Source organism: Mustela nivalis, assembly GCF_964662115.1.
Source record: "Mustela nivalis genome assembly, chromosome: 8".
In the NCBI taxonomy this organism is placed as follows: domain Eukaryota; kingdom Metazoa; phylum Chordata; class Mammalia; order Carnivora; family Mustelidae; genus Mustela; species Mustela nivalis.
In genome coordinates this window covers 122,020,497-122,041,341 of record NC_139027.1, presented here as the reverse complement: position 1 = coordinate 122,041,341, position 20,845 = coordinate 122,020,497, and the positions used below count along the sequence as shown (strand labels likewise).

At 39.8% G+C, this 20,845-nt stretch overlaps 1 protein-coding gene across 4 annotated transcripts in view; it reads right to left on the bottom strand.

Moving 5' to 3' along the window:
* PHF20 (PHD finger protein 20) overlaps window positions 1-20,845 on the bottom strand; it is a 145,697-nt gene that overhangs the window by 37,482 nt on the left and 87,370 nt on the right. For all 4 annotated transcript variants that reach the window (XM_082746227.1, XM_082746226.1, XM_082746229.1 and 1 more), the window contains one exon: window positions 2,536-2,814. In XM_082746227.1, the coding sequence (XP_082602353.1) occupies window positions 2,536-2,814 (279 nt within the window). The remainder of the gene's footprint in view (window positions 1-2,535; window positions 2,815-20,845) is intronic.

The following is a 20,845-nucleotide window of genomic DNA, read 5'->3' as shown; positions in this document are numbered from 1 at the left end:
CAAGCATCACCCAGGCAAGAGAATGCTCCAGTCTGAGAACTGAGCCCATCTTTTTTCCTTTGTGCCAGGAATATCCACAACCAAGATCTCAAGCAGAACAGGACTCAGGTCTCTTTTGTAATGCCCGGAAAAGAGTCTAACAAATACTAGGTATTCAGTAAATGGGGCTCAATGAACAAGTCAATCTGTTTCAGTCTGAGGCATTTCTAACTCCAGTGTTCTAACCCAATGGTCAATAAGCAACTTTCTCTTCCCACACAGGTCTGAACTAGATATAGGAAAGGAGTTTTGATAGCCGTGGACTTCGTTTCAAATAAGTAACTGGCACTTGGCCTTGACCATCATCTACTGCACTTTGGTTCATACCAGCCGAGACAGCCATCCTGAGCAAGACTCTGATGAAGTCACTAAGGTGGTGAGTGCTTTCATGGCCTGAAGCCCTCATGACGAGTCTCCTCCTGGGTGACTACTGGCCAGCTGTCCTTCCTCAGGCAGCTCCTGTTAGCTCAATGCTTAGGCTTGCCAAGTGCATGCTAGACTGCCTAAAGCTGAGAGTATTAGAGCTAAACAGTCCAATACAAAGTCTACTGGTCATATGTAGCTACTGAGCACCTGCAATGTGGCTAGTCTGAATTGAAATGTTCAGAGAGCATAAAATACAAAATAAAATCACTAGATTTTAAAGACTTAGTATAAGAATATAAAATAGCTCATTGTAAATTTTTATACTGTTTACATGCTGAAATAACAATATTTGGATATACTGAATTAATAAAATACATAATTTCATCTGTTTCTTTTTATGGTTTTTTTAAAAAGATTTTATTTATTTATTTGAGAGAGAATGAGTGAGAGAGAACATGAGAGAGGAGAAGAGAAGGTCAGAGAGAGAAGCAGACTCCCCAAGGAGCTGGGAGCCTGATGCGGGACTCGACCCTGGAAGTCTGGGATCATGACCTGAGCCCAAGGCAGTCGCTCAACCAACTGAGCCACCCAGGCGCCCCTCTTTTTACATTTTAAAAACTGACTATTAGGGTGCCTGGGTGGCTCAGGCTCAGGTAAGCATCTGCCTTCAGCCCAGGTCATGATATCAGGGGTCCTGGGATCAAGTCCCACATCAGGCTCTCTGCTCAGCGGGAGTCTGCTTCTCCCTCTCACTCTCCCTCTGTGCTCCTCCAGCCTTAAATGAATAAATAAAATCTTTATAAAAACTAAATAAAAATTAGAAAAATAAAAATAAAAATGTAGCTGTTAGAAAAAGTTACATGTGGCTTGCATTGTATTTCTAATAAATAATACATCATATATGGCTAAGAAACTCCCACTGTATCTTTGCAACATGGCTGAGGACTGATCTCTTACAGGGTCAGAGATCACCTTAGTTAACATGGCCTGCCCCACTGTCCTGCAACCTGTTTTCATACCTTCTTGGAAACACTGTCACCTGTCCTAGGAGTTGCATATGTCATTTAATACCTACGTATTTTGGGGTGCCTCAGTGGCTCAGTTGGTTAAGCATCCAGCTCTTGATTTTGGCTCAGGTCAAGGTCTCACAGGTTTTGGAACGGAGTCCTACATCGGGCTCCTCACTAAGCATGAAGCTTGTGTGAAAAGTTCTCTCCCTGTGTCCCTCCCCTCCGCAAAATAAATAAATCATTAAAAAAAAATACCTCTGTATTTTAATGGAGAAGTTATAAGCCAAAAATAAATAATGATGTTACAATTTCAGGTAAAAAGAACCTGAAGAGCTTGTAGAATTTACTGAAAAGTCATTAAAAATGCCTCTGCAGGTGCTTGGCTGGCTTAGTCAGTAGGCCATGCAACTCTTAATCATGGCACCGTGAGTTCAAGCCCCACACTGGCTACAGAGATAACTTAAAAAAAAAAAAAAAAAGTCTTCTAAAATTTCCCCAGAAATATGTAATTTTTCGATTTTAAGTTTTAAAAAAATTTTTTTCAAAATAGTTTTTTGTGATAAAACACGAACATGAGATTTTGTGCTCATAACCCTTACTACCACCATTGTCATTTCTATGCAAAATAAACAGTGCTATTAGAAAATATCTTCAGTTATGATTAGATGAAATTGAACTCAAATCTGGAGACAGCAAGAGAGTCCCACAATGTTTCAGTTCTTTTGCCCTGCTGGCAGGGATGGGGTAGGCTTGGGGGATAGAATGATTGTACTCCTGCTGTTCTGAGCTCAAGTTCACTGGTGGCTTCTGAAGGAGCTCCATTTCTTTGACTGTTCCCACTCATACTAGGATTATAGGGCCCTCAAAAGCTAAGTGACTTCTCAAGGTAACTTGAGGAGCAGGAGGCCAAGGTAAGACTATCAGTTAGGTATTTCTATTTCTTCCAGGACCACCATAGCCCCATGATGCAACGCCTAAGGATCACTTGTCATTTTCAGTCTTTGAAATTCAATTGGACACCAACCTAATGCCTTCTTTTGTGTCAGAAATGCAAGCAATGTGACCTGAGCAACAGAGAGTCCTCTATAATACAGATACAACACAGAACCAAAGTACTTACTTGGGGAACTGGCAGAGACCCGCTTCCTGGTCAGGCTCTCCTGGTTGGCCTTGTCTGAAGCTGAAGAGCCCCTCGTTTGGACATGCCTCTTTCCTGGGTTCTCCTCTGGCTCTGGTGACTTCTCCATCCCATGGAAATACTTCATGTGATAATGCAACAGTTTGGCCTTGCGGAAAAATTTTAGACAATCCACAACCTTGCACCTGAATTTGTGATCTAGGTCGACAACTGGTGCTTTACATGTCACAAAATCATCTGTTTTCTTAAAAGTATTTGTTACTGAAAAATAAAACAGAAACAAAAACAAAGATCCCTTGTGTTTAACCTAGTTATTATTACATGTGCATTAACACATAGCAATAGAAAGTGAAAGAGCAGAATGCATATGTAGCTGGAGACATTAGACAGCCATTACCTCCCCAGATTACTGTTTGGAGAGAATGGATACAACTTCAGGATAAATAATACAGACTCAACCATGATTCATCTTCTGAAAGAAAAGATCAACATGTTTTTTGTTTGTTTGTTTGTTAAGCAGCCATACAAGTTCTCAAGTTTATAAACTACGGGGAAAGAATGGGGGGAAATCCCTTAAAAACAAAAAAATCAAGGACCCATCCCAGCACTTACTACTGATGAGTTGGACCAGATTCAGACTTATTACCATCCTGGTACCTGCATGTGTCGACAGAACTAGGGAATATTGTGGTGGGATCTCTTTATGAAACCAAAAGGATCTCACAATGGTTTCTACACAAAGATAGCGTAACTGTTACGAAGGTTTTTGACATTTTGCTATTGTGTACTTTGTTGGAACAAAGGGACTCAGAGATAGTAAGAGAAAAAATGACAACCAAATAAATGGATCCGAAGGCATAAGGAGTCAGAAGTCAATAATCAAATTTAAAGAGCCAGAAAAAGTTTGAAACCACCCCCCGCCCCAAACCAGAAGGCAATGGTCTATCATGTTATCAATGACAAAAAAATAAGAGCTGTCACAAGGAATGCATGTGTCTTGGAAAGAGTTTATTGAAGACTGCCTTAACAATGCCCTCACCTCAATGAGAGCAATCATGTTAAACTCAAATTCTTCTACTCTACTTGAATAGGTCACCCAAGAATATTCTGAGTGGACCTTTCTTGAGTGAACCAAATTTTTCCTTAATGCAGTGATACAATTTCCATTAGAAGCAGAAAGCATACTGAACCACTGGTAAATATTAGGACTACATTTTCAAATACCATTCCGTCATCAGAAAAAAAAAATTTTTAACTCCATCTAAATCATATTCTATATTTCAAAATCAGCACTAGGGTATGATTACGAAGTTGTTATGCTGGTGATGTGACAGATGCCATTATATGGGCAATTTATACAAGTGAAAAATTATACAGATACACACACATCCCAAAGCAAAATGCCTTAAAATCACTTTCTATCTCTAATGAGAGATAAAATAAAGAGGTACCAATCAATAAGATGCAGTTAAGAGAAGAAAAGTAACATGAAATAAAATGGAATTTATACAAATGGTTGTACTGGAAAAGCATGGCAGTGGAGAAATTCAAAACTCTAACCTCCAGTGCTCGCTTCGGCAACACATATACAAAACTCAAACCTCCAATATATCCTAAAATTATTTCGTAAAAGAAATTACAAGCGATTGCTCTGGATTTCCTCCTCTTGGACCTAGTAAGTTGAACCACGTGAATTTGCCATTTTTTGTACATTAAGAAGGTTAAACATTAGTTACATCACACAGTTCAACCTAATAATTACTTTTTCCATTGTGACAGTCTCAAAAATCACTGCAGACAAGGGACAGCTGAGCGGCTCTGTCGGTTAAGCATCTGACTCTTGGTTTCTGCTCAGGTCATGATCTCGGGGTCGTGAGATTGAGCTCTATGTTGGGTTCTGTGCTCAGTGCAATCTGTTTGAGATTCTCTCTCTCCCTCTCCCTCTGCCTCTAACCTTCTTCTAGCTCAGGCTTCCTCTCCCCCTCTCTAAAATAAATAAATCAATCTTTAAAAAAAGTAGTATGGTATAATGGAATCAGCTCAACTTTAAATACCAGCTCTACCTTTCTTAGCTGTATATATAAGTTGTGCATATTTTCTAAACTATTCTCAATCAGTATCTATAAAAGAGAATAAATACAACCTATTTTAAAGAGGTAAGAGAAGGCTATAATGTATGCGCCTGGCACAAAGCTGTTCATTTCAAATATTAAATACATCTTGAAAAACAGGCTTATGTCCTTTATGGAATGTGGCTGGAGACAGCTATTATAATTATCAACCACACTGAAACATTCCTTCAACCAGTCCTCATAAGCTCTGGCTGCAGACATGTAACTCTATAAGCACTGTCTTTTCTGCATTCTTCTAAAAAATGTGAAATCCAAACCAACCACAAGATTCCTAATATGGCCACTCAATAGGATTATTACCCCCACCTTTCAAAACAGCATACTTTTACTAATGCAGCCAAAGGGTTTTATAAATTCACTACATTTTTTAAATAAACACATTACAGGGTGCTGGAAAGTACCAGCTTAGTCCAAGAAAATCCTGAACTTTTTTTTTCTTTTTGCCTTTTAAAAATGTGAATTAAAGTACATTTCCATTTTCCCCAAACAGTTTTGTCAAACTACATATTGGAAGTTACATATTTATCCCTAACAAACTCCATGAGATTATTTTAGTGCAAGAAGTTTTTAACTCTTGATTCTGTAATTCTATATATTCAGATCTTTATCTAAGTTGTTGATAAAGATCCAGTGGGACAGAGCTGAGGACAGTCTCCAGGCTCACACCAAGCAATGAATCTACACTCTCTCAGGTAGAACTGCCTGAGCCAGTTCAATTTCATCTATGCAGATTCCCAATACACTTATGCATCTATCTCCTACTGATTCAGACAGAGATTTCAAGAAAGATGTGCTCAAACTATCTGCTGAAATAAAGATGCACTTGGTCTGATAGTGCTATAGATCCCCAAAATTAATATGTAAAAACCTAATCCCCAATATGTTGGTTTTTGGAGGTGGCGCCTTTGGGAGCTGATTAGGCCATGACAACAGAGCCCACGGGACTAGTAACCTTATAAAAGAGACCCCAGAGAGTTCCCTTTCCCCTTCTGCCACATGGCGACATAGTGAGAAGACTGCTGCTTTCTAACTAGGAAGCAGGCTTTTACTAGACAATGAATCTGCTGGTGCCTTGATCGTGGACTTTCCAGGCTCCTCAACTGTGAGATATAAACATTATTGTTTATAAGCCACCTGTATTCTGTTACAGCAGCTTGAATGGATGAAGACAGATAGTCTATCAATCCAGTTTTCAAAAGGAAGTAAGTTTAGTGTGGCAGCGTAAAAACTCTTCATCCCCAGAAATAAAACCCTTGGTTCCTCACAGCCAAGCAGAAGGCAAGAACAGTTGGACCTCCAAAGGTAAACAAGCATGGCACTTAGGTTGGCCACCTGCCTCTAAGACATGGGAATAGTATCACAGCAGCTCAAGTAAACAGAGAAACCCCCCAGAAGAGAAGACACTGCCAGAAGTCACTATCACAAAGCCCCTGACCAAATCAAGAGCTCTTTTCAAAATGGCAACATCAATGAAACAAAATGAGTCACTGGTTTTGCCCAAAGGAATAACTATTTAAAAAAGAATGATTTGAGAATTATGAATATTTGACCACAGAAGTTTGATAAGTCAGATTCCCTCATAAACTGAACTCAGTGAGTATAAACTGTTGATATACAAACCATTCTAATTCAGCCTGTCAATAATCTGCCTTGCACTGTCAGGAAAAACAACATAAGCACCAGGTTGAGAAAAGCAGCCAATAGGGTATAAATCAGTTATGGAAAATAACCTTTGTCAAAATCGATTGTATTACACAATTAACTATAATTTTGGATCCACCAAACTGTCAATAAAAATGTTATATAGTAATAAAATAATGTTTAGGCTAACTTTTTAACGATGATAAACTATTCGGGACATATTAAATTAGAATGAAACAACAGCAAAAACTATAAACATCCCAAGACTTAAGTAATTGCTTCCTTCTTCAAGAAGACCTTGCAAAAACCTGGTACTAGTTTTAACCCAACTAATTTTAGGAGAAATAAAAAAGTGGTATTTTCCAGACTTCATCATTTTATCTTAGATTTTGTATAAAGATGGCCAAGACAAGCCTTCTGTACACACAATGAAAGCTGCCAGTATAGCCAGTGTAGGTCACATGATTGCTTTGGTTTGGCATACCTCTCTCACTTGCAAACCAAGCCCTGCTCATCCTTCAAATGCTATCTATTTGCATAATGCTTTTGCCTTAGCCTCTCAGCAGAAAAGACTCTACCCTGCCAGGGCCCCTGGTGGCTTACTAGGTTTAAGCATCTGTCTTTGGCTCAGGTCATGATCCCAGGGTCCTAGGATTGAGCCCCACATCAGGCTCCCAGCTCAGTGGGGATCTGCTTCTCCCTCTGCCTTTCCATCCCCCCACTCATGGACACTCTCTAATAAATAAATAAAACCTAAAAAAAAAAAAAAAAAAAAAAAGAATCTACCTGTCTTCTTTGAATTCCCATTAAGGACTTCATGTAAAATAAATCTTACAGTATCTATCTCTTTCTATGTCTTACAGTTCGTTCTGCTCATTATTCTGAAATGCTGAAATGGGGGACACATTCCATTCTTTACTTCTATGATACTTACCTTGGTGTATTGCAACATTAAACAAGAAAGCTGGCCTCTCCAAGACTATATCCTCACCAAATGGGAGGAAAAGTACTTATTTCACAAGACTCTAACATGTTTCCTTGAGGTAACAGAAGAGAAAACCCATTATTAACTACAGCAAGTTACTTGAGTATTAGTTGTCATCATGATTGTCACTGACTGCATGGTTGTTTGTTTAAAAAATCAAAGTTGTGCAAAATCCCAGCCATAGGTCCCTCTATCAGTGACACAACCTGAAAAATTTTAACATCTAATTGTCCACTTTAATAATCAAACACTCAAGTTTGGTAATAAAAGCACAATAGGGACAATAAAAAATGATGTAACCAGCAAAATATTTTACATTTTCAAAGAATTTAAAAATAGAATATGGGGGCGCCTGGGTGGCTCAGTCAGTTGAGCATCTGCCTTCAGCTTAGATAATGATCTGGGGGTTCTGGGACCCAGCCTGGCCTAGAGCTCCCTGCTCAGGGGAAAGCCTGATTTTCCCTCTTCCTCTGCCACTCCCCTTGCTTGTGTTCTCTCACTTGCTCCCTCTCAAATAAAAAAAATCTTTGAAAAAAATAAAAATAGAATATGCACAGCATAATTATACCAAAGGAAACCCACAAGAGAAATATTATGATTTTAAAAATTATGTACTGTGGCGCCTGGGTGGCTCGGTGGGTTGAGCCTCTGCCTTCGGCTCAGGTCATGGGATTAAGCCCTGCGTCAGGCTCTCTACTCAGCAGGGAGCCTGCTTCCGCCTCTCTCTCTGCCTACCTCTGCCTATTTGTGATCTCTCTGTCAAATAAATAAATAAAAACCTTTTTAAAAAAATTACTAGAGGGTGCCTGGGTGGCTCAGTGGGTTAAGCCGCTGCCTTCGGCTCAGGTCATGATCTCAGGGTCCTGGGATCGAGTCCCGCATCGGGCTCTCTGCTCAGCGGAGAGCCTGCTTCCCTTCCTCTCTCTCTGCCTGCCTCTCTGCCCACTTGTGATCTCTCTCTGTCAAATAAATAAATAAAATCTTTAAAAATAAATAAATAAATAAATAAATAAATAAATAAATTACTAGAATATATACAATACAGTAGTAAAAATAATGGCAATCCTTTGGTTATGAGACTTCAAGTAAAAAGAAAAACAACTGTTTTCTACTCTTCCATGCTTTTTAAAAAGGTATAACAGCCATATTATCTTTACAACAGAAAGAATACAGTGCTTTTATGTTTCTATATTATACTACTCATTAGAACAGTGTTCATGTGGCGAAAAAAACATGGTGCTGGGGTGCCTGGGTGGCTTAGTCATTAAGTGTCTGCCTTCGGCTCAGGTCATGATCCTGAGGTCCTGGGATCAAACCCTACATCAGACTCCCTGCTTGGTGGAGCCTGCTTCTCCCTCTCCCACTCACCTTGTTTGTGCTCCCCCTCTCGCTCTCTGTCAAAAAATAAATAAAATCTTAAAAAAAAAAATAAAGATATGGTGCTAAAAGCATGGTCAAAAACTAGGAGAGCTGCTGGCTGCCCAAAGGGCCCACTGGGCCACACACAGTCTGCAGAGTGGCCAGGTCTCACACAGGTGAATACTTCCCAGTGGGAGTCTATCTGGATCATATGTCACTGATGGCACCAGCCAGCTAAGTGACATCATCCATCTGTTGTCAACAAGGCAGCAGTTACTAGAACACAGAAGGCAGAAAATATGAAAATTAAATCCTCAAGGGAGCCTGGTTCAAAAGCTAAGATTAATCAAATTACCCTTTGGGTAGAAAGTAAATTACTGGAACCAAGTTATTGGTTCCTGCAAGTTGTTAGTGGTGTTCTTACATAAATGCTCTGTGCTCAGGGCACCTGGGTGGCTCAGTGGGTTAAGCCTCTGCCTTCAGCTCAAGTCATGATCCCAGGGTCCTGGGATGGAGGCCCACATCAGGCTCTCTGCTCAGCAGGGAGCCTGCATCCTCCTCTCTCTCTGCCTGACTCTCTGTCTACTTATGATCTCTCTCTCTCTGTGTCAAATAAATAAATAAACTGTTCTGTGCTTTTCCTCAGGTTTAACAGATTTTTGTTTGGAGGAATCAAGGCAAAGCACAGAAATCTCTCCTGGGCTCTGAGGCCAAAATCTTAAGTGTCACCTTTTGTTTTTACCTCTCCCAAAATTACTACTGTACATTGACATATACAGAGAAAAATGGTCGACAGAATTTGAATTTGCTTTTAAGAATAACTCTAGGGACACCTGAGTGGCTGAGCTGGTTAAGCAGCTGCCTTCAGCTCAGGTCATAATCCCAGGATCCCTGGGATCAAGTCCCAAGCAGAGAGCCTGCTTCTCCCTGGCTGCCTCTCCCCTTGCTTATGTGCTCACTTGCTCTCTCGCTCTCTCTCTGACAAATAAATAAATAAAAATCTTTAAATTAAAAAAAAAGTAGAATAGTAACTCTAAGAATGTCTTCTTTACTTTTGAGAGGAGAATGGAGGAAAATAAATTATAAAATATCTCCTAATAATCCCTACCTCCTGGTATTCACATCTATGTGTAAACCCCTCCCCCCTGAGAATAGGCAGGACTTATAACTTGCCTCTACTGGAATGAACAAAGGCAACAGTATGTTACCTTTCTTGAAAAAAACTTTTGTGATTATATTATTTAACATCTACCTTACTAGCACATCTTCTCCTCTAAAGGCTTGATGAAACATGCTGCTACACTGGGGGCTACTCTATGAAAAAGCCCATAGGACAAGAATCTGAGAGTACCAACAAGAACCCCATGGCCCTGAACCTGACAGCATGAAAGGAACTGAATGCTGACAGCATGAAAGGAACTGAATGCTTTCTGCCATGTGGGTCAGAAAGCAAATCTTTCCCCAGCAGAGTTTTCAGATGAGAACACAGCCCTCCTTGACTAAAGTCCTGCCAGACCCAGGTAAGTTCAGCCTGGATTCCTCATTCACAGAAACTATCAGAAAACAAATGTGCTGTTCTAAGCCACTATGTTTGTGTAATATTGTTACATAGCAGTAGATAATAGCAAGATCAGAACCCTCTCGTTTTCTATATACTTGGGTATTGTTGTTATACTTTCCCTTTTATGATAAACATACATTAACTTTATACTAAAAGAACTTTTTAAACTATGTTTTCTGAAACATGGCTTAGAAATAATACCCTATTTAACCCTTTTTTAAATACCCATGACCAGAACCTCAAACCTCACAGAGGATTATGACTGTGATATTTAGTCTCATTGATCATATCCCAGTATTCCAAGCCCTTCTCAATCTAAGTACCCCCTTGCTTTCCAAACTCATCTCCCATTACTCCACAATGAGGCCTCAGCAGCTCCCTGACTACGGGCCCACCAAACTGCTTCATGCTCTCATAGCTCACACCTCTGCTCAGGCTTTGCCCTCTCCTGCCATTCTTCCATGGCTTGGCCAGATGCTCACTTCTATCCAAACTCAGCCCACTTCACGTGCAGGAGGTTGCCCAGATGGCCGTGGCTCTCAGGGACCAAATGCCTGTCAACTCCTGGCACTAATGATCTCCTGATGCACCTCATCGTTGGGACTTCAGATGAGCTCCTGGATCCTGTTATTTGCCACTTCTCCAGCCAGAAGATAAGGACTACTTCCCGTTGTCTGAGGTATGGGCCCTCAGCACCACCCCCTAATACAGCTGGTATTCTTGTCAGCAATGACACCATGTGATCCCAGTAGTTTAACACTTTTCTGACATGCACTTCCAATACTATAATGGGTACATTTTTCAGGTCTGTGAATAAATAACTTTATCAGCTCTGAAGCAACAAAAGGCAATCAAAAACAAACATAAATGGATTTAAATGTTCACAGCAAGTCTGGTCAAATACATCAAATTAAAAAAAAATGTCCTTAGGTAGAGGAACAGTTAAATAAATTATGGCAAGTCTACATTATGTAATTCTAATCAGCTATTTAAAAGAATAAATATTGATTGTCTTGATAATCTCAAGACAGACTAAGTGAAAACAGGAAGTTGCCTAGTCCATACCATAGTATATGACCCCATGTATGGTTACAGGTAGGGAAAAAAAGATAATATAAAAATACATAGAAAGGGGGATGCCTGACTGGCTCAGTCAGAGGAGCACTGGGGGCAGAGATTATTTTTTAAAAAGTAAGTAATTTTTTTTTTCTTAGATGCATAGAAAAGAAACCAGAAAGACAAAAATCAAGATGTTGATAGTGGAGAAGGGCTTGGTTTAGAAATGCAGGCAGTAAGAGGAACTTCCATATTTTCTATGTATACCCAAGGAGCAATAAGCATACCTAGCACCCATATCTTGGTTTCTAATTACAATTCTTTACTTATAAGAAATCGGGACTGCCTGAGGAAATCCAAGGTTCTGAATCCCTTGCTGAAAGGATGAGTAAGTACAAGATGAGCTGAAACATCTTGTTTATGTTTTTGTTTTTTATTTTATTTATTTATATGACAGAGCGAGACATAGCAAGAGAGGAAATACAAGCAGGGGGAGCTGTAGACAGAGAGGGAAAAGCAAGCCTCCCACTGAGCAGGGAACCCAAATGTGGGGCTCAAACCCAGGACCCTGGGATCATGACCTGAACAGAAGGCAGACACTTAATGACTGAGCCACCCAGGCACCCCTTGAAACATCTTGTTAAATCAGAAAATAAAGAAGTGCTCACATTTAAGAAAAAAAAGAAGAAGAGGCAGGGTAGGGTGGGGCTGGCTGGTTAAATTGGTCCAACATGTAATTTTTGATCTCAGGGTTGTGAGTTTGAATCCCACATTGGGTATAGCGATCACTTAAAAATAAAATCTTAGGGTGCCTGGGTGGCTCAGTGGGTTAAAGCCTCTGCCTTCGGCTCAGGTCATGATTCCAGAGTCCTGGGATCGAGCCCTGCATCAGGCTCTCTGCTCCTCGGAGAGCCTGCTTCCTCCTCTCTCTCTGCCTGCCTCCCTGCCTACTTGTGATCTCTGTCTGTCAAATAAATAAATAAAATCTTAAAAAAAAAAAAAAAAAGAATAAATAAATAAATAAAAATAAAAAATAAAATCTTTAGGGGTGCCTGGGTGGCTCAGTTGGTTAAGCATCTGCCTTCAGCTTGCTTGGGTCATGATCCCAGGGTCCTTGGATCAAGTCCTGTGTCGGACTCCCTACTCAGCGGGGAGTTTGCTTCTACCTCTCCCTCTACCCACCCCCAGCTCCCTCTCTTAAATGAATATACAATATCTTTTTTTAAAAATTAAATAAATAAATCTCTTTAAGTAAGTAAATAAAATCTTTAAAATATATATATATAAGGAAATGCTCATAGAATGAAGAAGATACAGCAACCAGTCTGAAAGGTTCTCACTGGCTAAATCTGGGACAACGTGGGTATTTAAATAAATAACCATATACACATCAGGCGCCCCTCTGGCTCATTTGGTTAAGCATTCAACTCTTGACTTTGGCTCAGGTCATGATCTCAGGGTCATGAGATAAGAGACCCACAATGGGCTCCGTGCTCAGCAGGGTGTTTACTTGATATTCTCTTTCACTCTGCCCCTCTGCTTGCTCATGCTCTCTCTCTCCCTCTCTCAAATAATCTTTTAAAAAGAAAAAAATGACAAACACAGATTATAACTCATAGAACAAAGCAAGAATCTATGAATCCATGCAGATACACATAAAAAAAGAAAGACGGGAAATCTCTTCCTTATAATAGAATATAAACTAATAAAATATAAAAGAAATTATTAAAGTTAGAAATCACTATTTGGGGGCACCTGTGTGGCTCAGTGGGTTGGGCCTCTGCCTTCAGCTCAGGTCATGATCTCAGTGTCCTGGGATGGAGCCCCGCATTGGGCTCTCTGCTCAGCAAGGAGCCTGCTTCCTCCCTCACTCTCTGCCTGCCTCTCTGCCTACATGTGACCTCTGTCTGTCAAGTAAATACAGAATAATCTTTAAAAAAAAAAAAAGAAAGAAAGAAATCACTATTTGGCAGTCATCAGAGTAAAACCTGTTTCAGACAAGAAATACCAAAAGATGCTAAAATAGTAAGTGAATGTTTCATGGAGAAACAAAATATTTACATAGCCTCAAAGTATCCTCTAACAAGAAATCTATTAGTTTTAAAGGGAAAAATAATAGCTTTACAGAACAGATAACTACCTTAGCTAAGTGATCATTAACATCACTGATAAATGGAACAAAAAGACATCATGTGCCTTTTGACAGAATGCACTTAAAAAGAACATGTTGCCTATATGGTACATCTACTAAAAGTTATTAACATAAATCTACTCATGAGGATACATCAGAAAACACCAAACTGAGAGACATCACATCCTTCAGAAATGTCAAGGTCATGAAAGACCTTGAAGAAAGACTGAAGAATTATTTCAGATGAAAGGAAACTAAAGAAACAAACAATGAAATCCAATGTGTTACCCTGGATTGGATCCTGACCAGGAAAAAATATTTTTCCTACTTTTGCTATAAAGGACATTATTAGAACAACTGAAAAAGTCAGAATAAGGTCCTGATTTTGTAATCATATTGTAGTAATATAAGAGAATGTCCTTGTTTTTAGGAAATATGCACTGAAATGTTTATGGTAAAGTTCTGCAACTTATGCCAAATAATTCAGAAATAATACTTTTTTAAAGAGGCAATAGGGATGCCTGGGTGGCTCAGTCAGTTAAGCATCTGCCTTCAGCTCAGGTAATGTTCCCAGGGCCGTGGGATAGAGTCCCATAGCAGGCTCCCTGCTCAGAGGTGAGCCTGCTTCTCCCTCTGCCTCCGGCACCCCTGCTTGTGCATTCTCTCTCTTTCTGTCAAATAAATAAAATATTAAAAATAGAGAAGGATGGGGCGCCTGGGTGGCTCAGTGGGTTAAAGCCTCTACCTTCAGCTCAGGTCATGGTCTTAGGGTCCTGGGATCGAGCCCCACATCAGGCTCTCTGCTGAGCAGGAAGCCTGCTCCCCACACCCCCCTGCCTGCCTCTCTGCCTACTTGTGATCTCTGTCAAATAAATAAATAAAATCTTTAAAAAAAAAAAAAAAAGAAAGAAAAATAGAGAAGAAAAAAACAGATTTAAAAAAAAAAAGAAGTGGGGCGCCTGGGTGGCTCAGTGGGTTAAGCCGCTGCCTTCGGCTCAGGTCATGATCTCAGGGTCCTGGGATTGAGTCCCGCATCGGGCTCTCTGCTCAGCAGGGAGCCTGTTTCCTCTTCTCTCTCTCTCTCTCTGCCTGCCTCTCTGCCTACTTGTGATCTCTCTCTGTCAAATAAATAAATAAAATCTTTAAAAAAAAAAAAAAAAGAAGTGATGGGGTGGCACTTGGGTGGCTCAGTCAGTTAAGCATCCATCTCAACCTTAGCTCAGGTCTTGATCTCAGGGTTTTGAGTTCAAAGCTTTGCCCAGCATGGAGCCTGCTTTTTAAAAAAAAAAATCATTAAAAAATAATAATAATAAAGCAAACATGGCAAATTGCAAGCTAGTGGGGGAATGTGACTGAAGATATATAGGAATTCTTTGTACTACTTTTCTAACTTTTTGTAATTTCAGTCTTAAAACTTATTAAAAAAAAAATATGCAGGGGCGCCTGGGTGGCTCAGTGGGTTAAAGCCTCTGTCTTAGGCTCAGGTCATGATCCCGGGGTTCGGGGATCAGGCTCCGCATCGGGCTCTCTGCTCCGCGGGGAGCTTCCTCCTCTCCCTCTGTCTGCTTCTCTGCCTACCTGTGATCTCTGTCTGTCAAATAAATAAATAAAATCTTTAAAAAAAAAACATATATATATATATGCATGCATGCATGCAGAGGGGTCCCTGGCTGGCTTAGAAACCAGACCATGTGATTCTTGATCTTGGAAGTTGTGAGTTTAAGTCCTGCATTGGGGGTAGAGCTTACTTATTTAAAAAAAATTTTTTTTTTAATATGTGCAGAAAAAAAAAAATATGCAAAAAAACTTCGAGGCCACAGAACAGCCAAGTGGGAGGAAAACAACCCTGGCAAGGCTTTCCTTGCAAACCTCGGCACTCAGTCCTCACAAAAATCATTAAGCATTTATTCCACAAGATGGCAGAGCTGCTCCAAACGCCAGAGCTATGGCTAACACCTCTCTTTTGCTCAGGACTAGATGGCACCGACTTCCCAGGCTCCTCCTCCTTCTGCGGTCAAGAGCTTTCTTCACACAAATTTCCTGGATTGGGACTCCATCCCAGGTTAGAAATGCCAAGACTGGTACCAGCTCAGGAGAGCAATCACTAAATAGTGACTAATGCGACAGCATCCTGGCCTCCAGGGACCCTGCTGGATATTCCTGATGATGATACTGCCCTCCTTCCTGCTTACTTACATAATACATTCCTGCTGAATGAATCCTCACCAAAACAATCTCTCTCCCAGCCATCTTTCTAGATCACCCTGTACTCACCACTAACCCCATGTTCCAAAAGAAATACCAGAAACATCATTCTGTTTCCAGATCAACACATCTTCCTCCCTCAAATTAAAGAATTCCAAAAGGCACCACCCTGTCTGGAGTACTGACATCACTTATACCACACACTCCTCTTCAAACCTGGCCACCCTACTTAGCCTCTTACTCAGAGTATACACAATGCTTTAATAAGTGCCCTCAAGAGCTGTGGGAATTCTGTTCCCTAGAACACAACAGACACATTGTGTTCATGTCTCAATTTATATTAGCACCCAAAATGTCATCAAATGGCTTTAGGCACTCAGTTGGAAGATGGAAGTCAGAGATCCTATATCACCAGCCAGTAAAAAGTGTGAGACTATGTTAAGTCCTTTTTGCCAAATATTAGGCTCTTTGCCTATAAAACAGAAGAGTGAAAAATTAGAAATAACAAGAATTTTTCAGAAAGGATATAGGAACCAACGCGGAAAAATACCATAAATGAAAATTATAACCCACTGAATAATGTAAGAATATGATTTTATTACTGTGTTTTTGTGTTTTGTTGTTGTTGTTGTTGTTTTTAAAGATTTATTTGTTTATTTATTTGACGGAGAGGGAGAGAGAGAACACAAGCAGGGGGAGTAGGAGAGGGAGAAGCAGGCTTCCCGCTGAGCAAGAAGCATGATGTGGGGCTCAAACCCAGGACCCTGGGATCATGACCTGAACTGAAGGCAGACGCTTAATGATTGAGCCACCCAGGCACCCCATTACTGCGTTTTTTGAAGTTATATCTATATATGTATGTTTGTGTATATTCTAGAACCATGTCTGGAAGGATGGAAGGCTATACACCAAACTGGACCACAGCTCCTTCAAGAGTGAGAATGCTATCTATATATGGAAGGATATTTCACTTTTTATTTTCTTTTACATGGTTTTAATTTTTCCTGGCATGTACTGGTTTTGAAATTTAGGAGAGGAAAATATTCAGCAAAATGACTTGATAAAGTAATTTTTTTTAAGATTTTATTTTTAGGGGCGCCCGAGTAGCTCAGTAGGTTAAGCTGCTGCCTTCAGCTCGGGTCATGATCTCAGGGGATCCTGGGATTGAGCCCTGCATCAGGCTCTCTGCTCAGTGAGGAGCCTGCTTCCCCCACTGCCCTTCCTACTTGTGATCTCTCTCTGTGAAATAAATAAATAAAATCTTTTAAAAAAAAGATTTTATTTTTAAGGAATCTCTACACCCAACAAGGGGCTCAAACTTACAACCCTGAGACCAAGAATCACATGCTCTACCAACTGAATCAACCAGGCGCCCCCATAAAATAATTTTTTAAATAGAGGTCCCAGCTAACTTAATTCAGAGTTATAAAAATTCATCAAGAATTAATACTCATTGGGGCGCCTGGCTGGCTCAGTTGGTTAGGTGGCTGACCATTGATTTTGGCTCACGTCATGATCTTAGGGTCCTGGGATAAAGTCCTGGTGGGCTTCACACTCAGCAGGAAGTCTGCTTCAGGATTCTCTCTCCCCCTCTGCTCCTTCCCACAACCACTTGGTCTCTAAAATAAATAAATAAATCTTAAAAAAAAAAAGAATACTTATAAATAATTAGTATACTTTAGTGTTCAGATTGTAAGAAATTGTATTTTACTTTAAAAATCAAAGTTTAAGAAAAACCTTTCATTGTTGTTTCCTTATTGCTCAAAAATAATGATACTAAGTCCACACAGTCTGGGACAACCTTAAGTTCCTGCCATGTTATATTTTTCCATGAAAAAAAATTAATGAGTAACTTAAGTAATATAACTTTAAACATCTTAAAAAAAATACTAAAATACTTTTTCACATTAACTTTCAAAACAGATTCTTTATTTGATCATACATGTTTTTTTAATCCCCATATCCAACAGTAATCTTAGAAAAAAGAATCACTGCATCAAAAAACAAGGAGTTACTTGATATTTTGTGTTGAAAAGAGTTGTTGACATTATGGCAAATCTAGAAACAGTTCAGCTGGGCTATCAATCAATAATGCAATTCTCCCATTTATCAACTGGAAGTGTCCAAGACAATCCATTCTAACAACTAATCCATTCCCTGAGGTCAAAGGGATCAGTTATGCAACTTTCTGTGTTTTCCTAACCTTTTCCAGCTTTCCTTTCTTCCCCTCAAAGTTTTGGTACATAAGAAATGTTCAAGTAATTGACCTGAGTTACTTGAAGTAATTGAAAGAATGACCTGATTAATTAAATATTACCCACTACTTAAGAAATAAGTCTTCTGGGGCGCCTGGGTGGCTCAGTGGGTTAAGCCTCTGCCTTCAGCTCAGGTTGTGATTCCGGGGTCCTGGGATCGAGCCCCACATCAGGCTCTCTGCTCAGCAGGGAGCCTACTTCCCCCTCTCTCTGTCTGCCTCTCTGCCTACTTGTGATCTCTCTCTGTCAAATAAATAAATAAAATCTTGAAAAAAAAAAAAGAAGAAGAAATAAAGAAACAAGTCTTCCAATGGATCTATTTGCTCTGGTCAGGTATAAAAGGTATTCAATAAAAGTGTACCAAATGCAAGCTGACAGGTAAGAGCATACCTGCTGTATCTGCAGGGTAGCAAGGAGGCCATGTGGCCGGAGTAGAGTGGGCAGCAAGGAAAGAGTGAGGTAACAAGTGGCCCAAATAAGCAGAGCCACCTCAGGCTGATGTAAGGACCTGTGGCATGCATGAACAAATACCAACAGTTCTGGGCAGTGGGAGACATGAATGTTGGTTTTATTATTCTTGTATCTTTCTGGATTTCTTTTCAAATTTATCAACATAAAAAAGCAAGTTCCCGAAAAAGAGTATACTGAATGAAGACAAGATCACTTCCATAAATAAGGTAATAGGTACCAACAAAATCCTTGAAGTCTGAATAAGGTCCTGATTTTGATAATTATATTATGGTAATAAAATGTAAGAAATACACACCAAAGTATTTAGGAGTAGAAGTCTGCAATTTATTTTCAAACAACTCAGAAAAAAATACTTTAAAATACCTTAAGGCCAAAGAATAACAGCTAGGTAGGAGGAAAGCAACCTTACCAACAGAGAGATCCAGGCAAACACTTCAGGAGTATCACTGCTATCTGAGAACGAAGAAGCACTGTCAGTAGTCCCATCAATTCTTCAAAGCAACTGACCTCAGTCTGGCAGCAACTTATCTGCTCAGCCTTAACCAAGTTCAGAAAGCCTGCAATTAAGTCAGAAAGCACACCTAACAGTCTCAGAAAAGACTCTGCGACTATGACACTGTTGACGTTGCTCCGCTTCCATCTCCAAATGCCTAATTGCTACTCATCCTTCAAGGTCCTGTGAAAGTACCACCTTCTTCCACCTCTGCCCCCAAACCACCAACCTAAATATCACCTCTCTTCCAGAGTCAGATCCAAACACCACTTACTGAACACTAAAAGCAAGAGTGCCCCATGTATCATGATATACTCAACAGTTAACAGAGCTCATGGGCGTATAGTAAGGGCTCAACAAGTTGAATCCTGAGTTCAACTTTCATGTGGCAGGCACACATTATTACTTAGTATTCTCTCCCATAGTTTAAAGCATGTATTACTTTTGTATTAGAGACAACTGCAGTCTTATCAATTCCCCTAGACAGAAAGATGTAGAGCATTGACCAGATGTCTCATTCATTTCTCTAACCCTAGAACAACGAATTCTCAAGCAATTCTCCACCAGTACACGTCTGATGGCAAACCATAGACACTTACAACTTCCCAAACTATAATGACTATAACCCTATGACTCCTCTACTTAAGAAAACAGAGAACACAAGTACATGAAGGCTAAACTACTGTAGGCATTACACAAAAATGGACCTGATTCATTCTTAAAATAAATCATTTGCAAAAACTATCATAGGCATTACTCTAAAACATACCTGATTAATTTACAAGTAAATCGTTTGTAAACATTCAGTATTTTATTGACAGATAACTTCCTATTCATTTTATAACTGACAACATATCAAGACTCTATGGGTTAGAATCACTGACCTAAACCACACAGCGAAGTGTCCCATTTTGAACAGGTACATAGTTTAAAAAAAAAAAAAAAAGCCGAAAAAAATTGCTGTGCCTCTCTTAGGTCTTCTCTCTTACTTTTTCTGTGGTTCATGTAGAACATTCACAAATGAGAGAGAATAGTCTGACACTTAGAAAGCACTAAATATTTGTTGACAAAAACAAATGAATGGAATACAGCCCATTTTCAAAAGCTCTGGTAACCTCTAAATGACCAAATAGGTTGGGCCCAGATTTAGAGAATAATCTGAGATCTCTGAACTTCTAAGGACATCTTTAGTAATAATTTTATTTTATAACAAAAACAAATGGCCTACCCAAGTAGCAGAATTTCAACAGTATTCTCCTCTGGCTTCTAAGTCATCAAAGCAAATAGCCCAGAGCATTTATTCTTCCTAGTTCAAACTCAAGGTAATCTGACCTCTACCACTGCTATAACCTCTCAGAAAAATGGGCAAGTGCTTCACTTAACTGCGGTGGTTTCAAAATTAATCCCCAGAAAATCCTCTGTGTAACCTGAAGAAGCAAAAGAAGACATGAAATCTTATCCTCCTTTCCCAAAGCTCATCTGTCGTACCCTCATTTTACCTTATTTCCATCCTCTCCACAAACCAAAGACACAGCTTAACTAACTGACAAGACAGAAATTGTATGTGTGTGTATTTTGGAAAGAACTTAAAACCCCACAAAATATGTAAACTTTAAAACAAGCAGTGGAGGGGGCACCTAGGTAGGGCACCAGGGTCCTGGGATCGAGCCCCCATCAGGCTCCCTGCACTGTGGGGAGCCTGCTTTTCCCTCTCTCTGCTGCTCCCCCTGCTTGTGCACGCTCTCCTGCGCTCTCTCTGTCAAATACGTGAATAAATCTTTAAAAAGTAAGTAAGTAAATAAATAAATAAATAAATAAATATCAGGCACTGGATATAGCCTCTGGCCTAGTCTCCTCACTTCTCTTACCTGCATAGCATATTTCCCAGTGATGTAGGAACAGTTAGTTCATTACCAATTTCAAGTGATGTCTCATTTAACATCACCCTCAAGACAATATAATTTAAGAGCCTGGTCTTCTGAATTATAAGGAACATGGCTGTC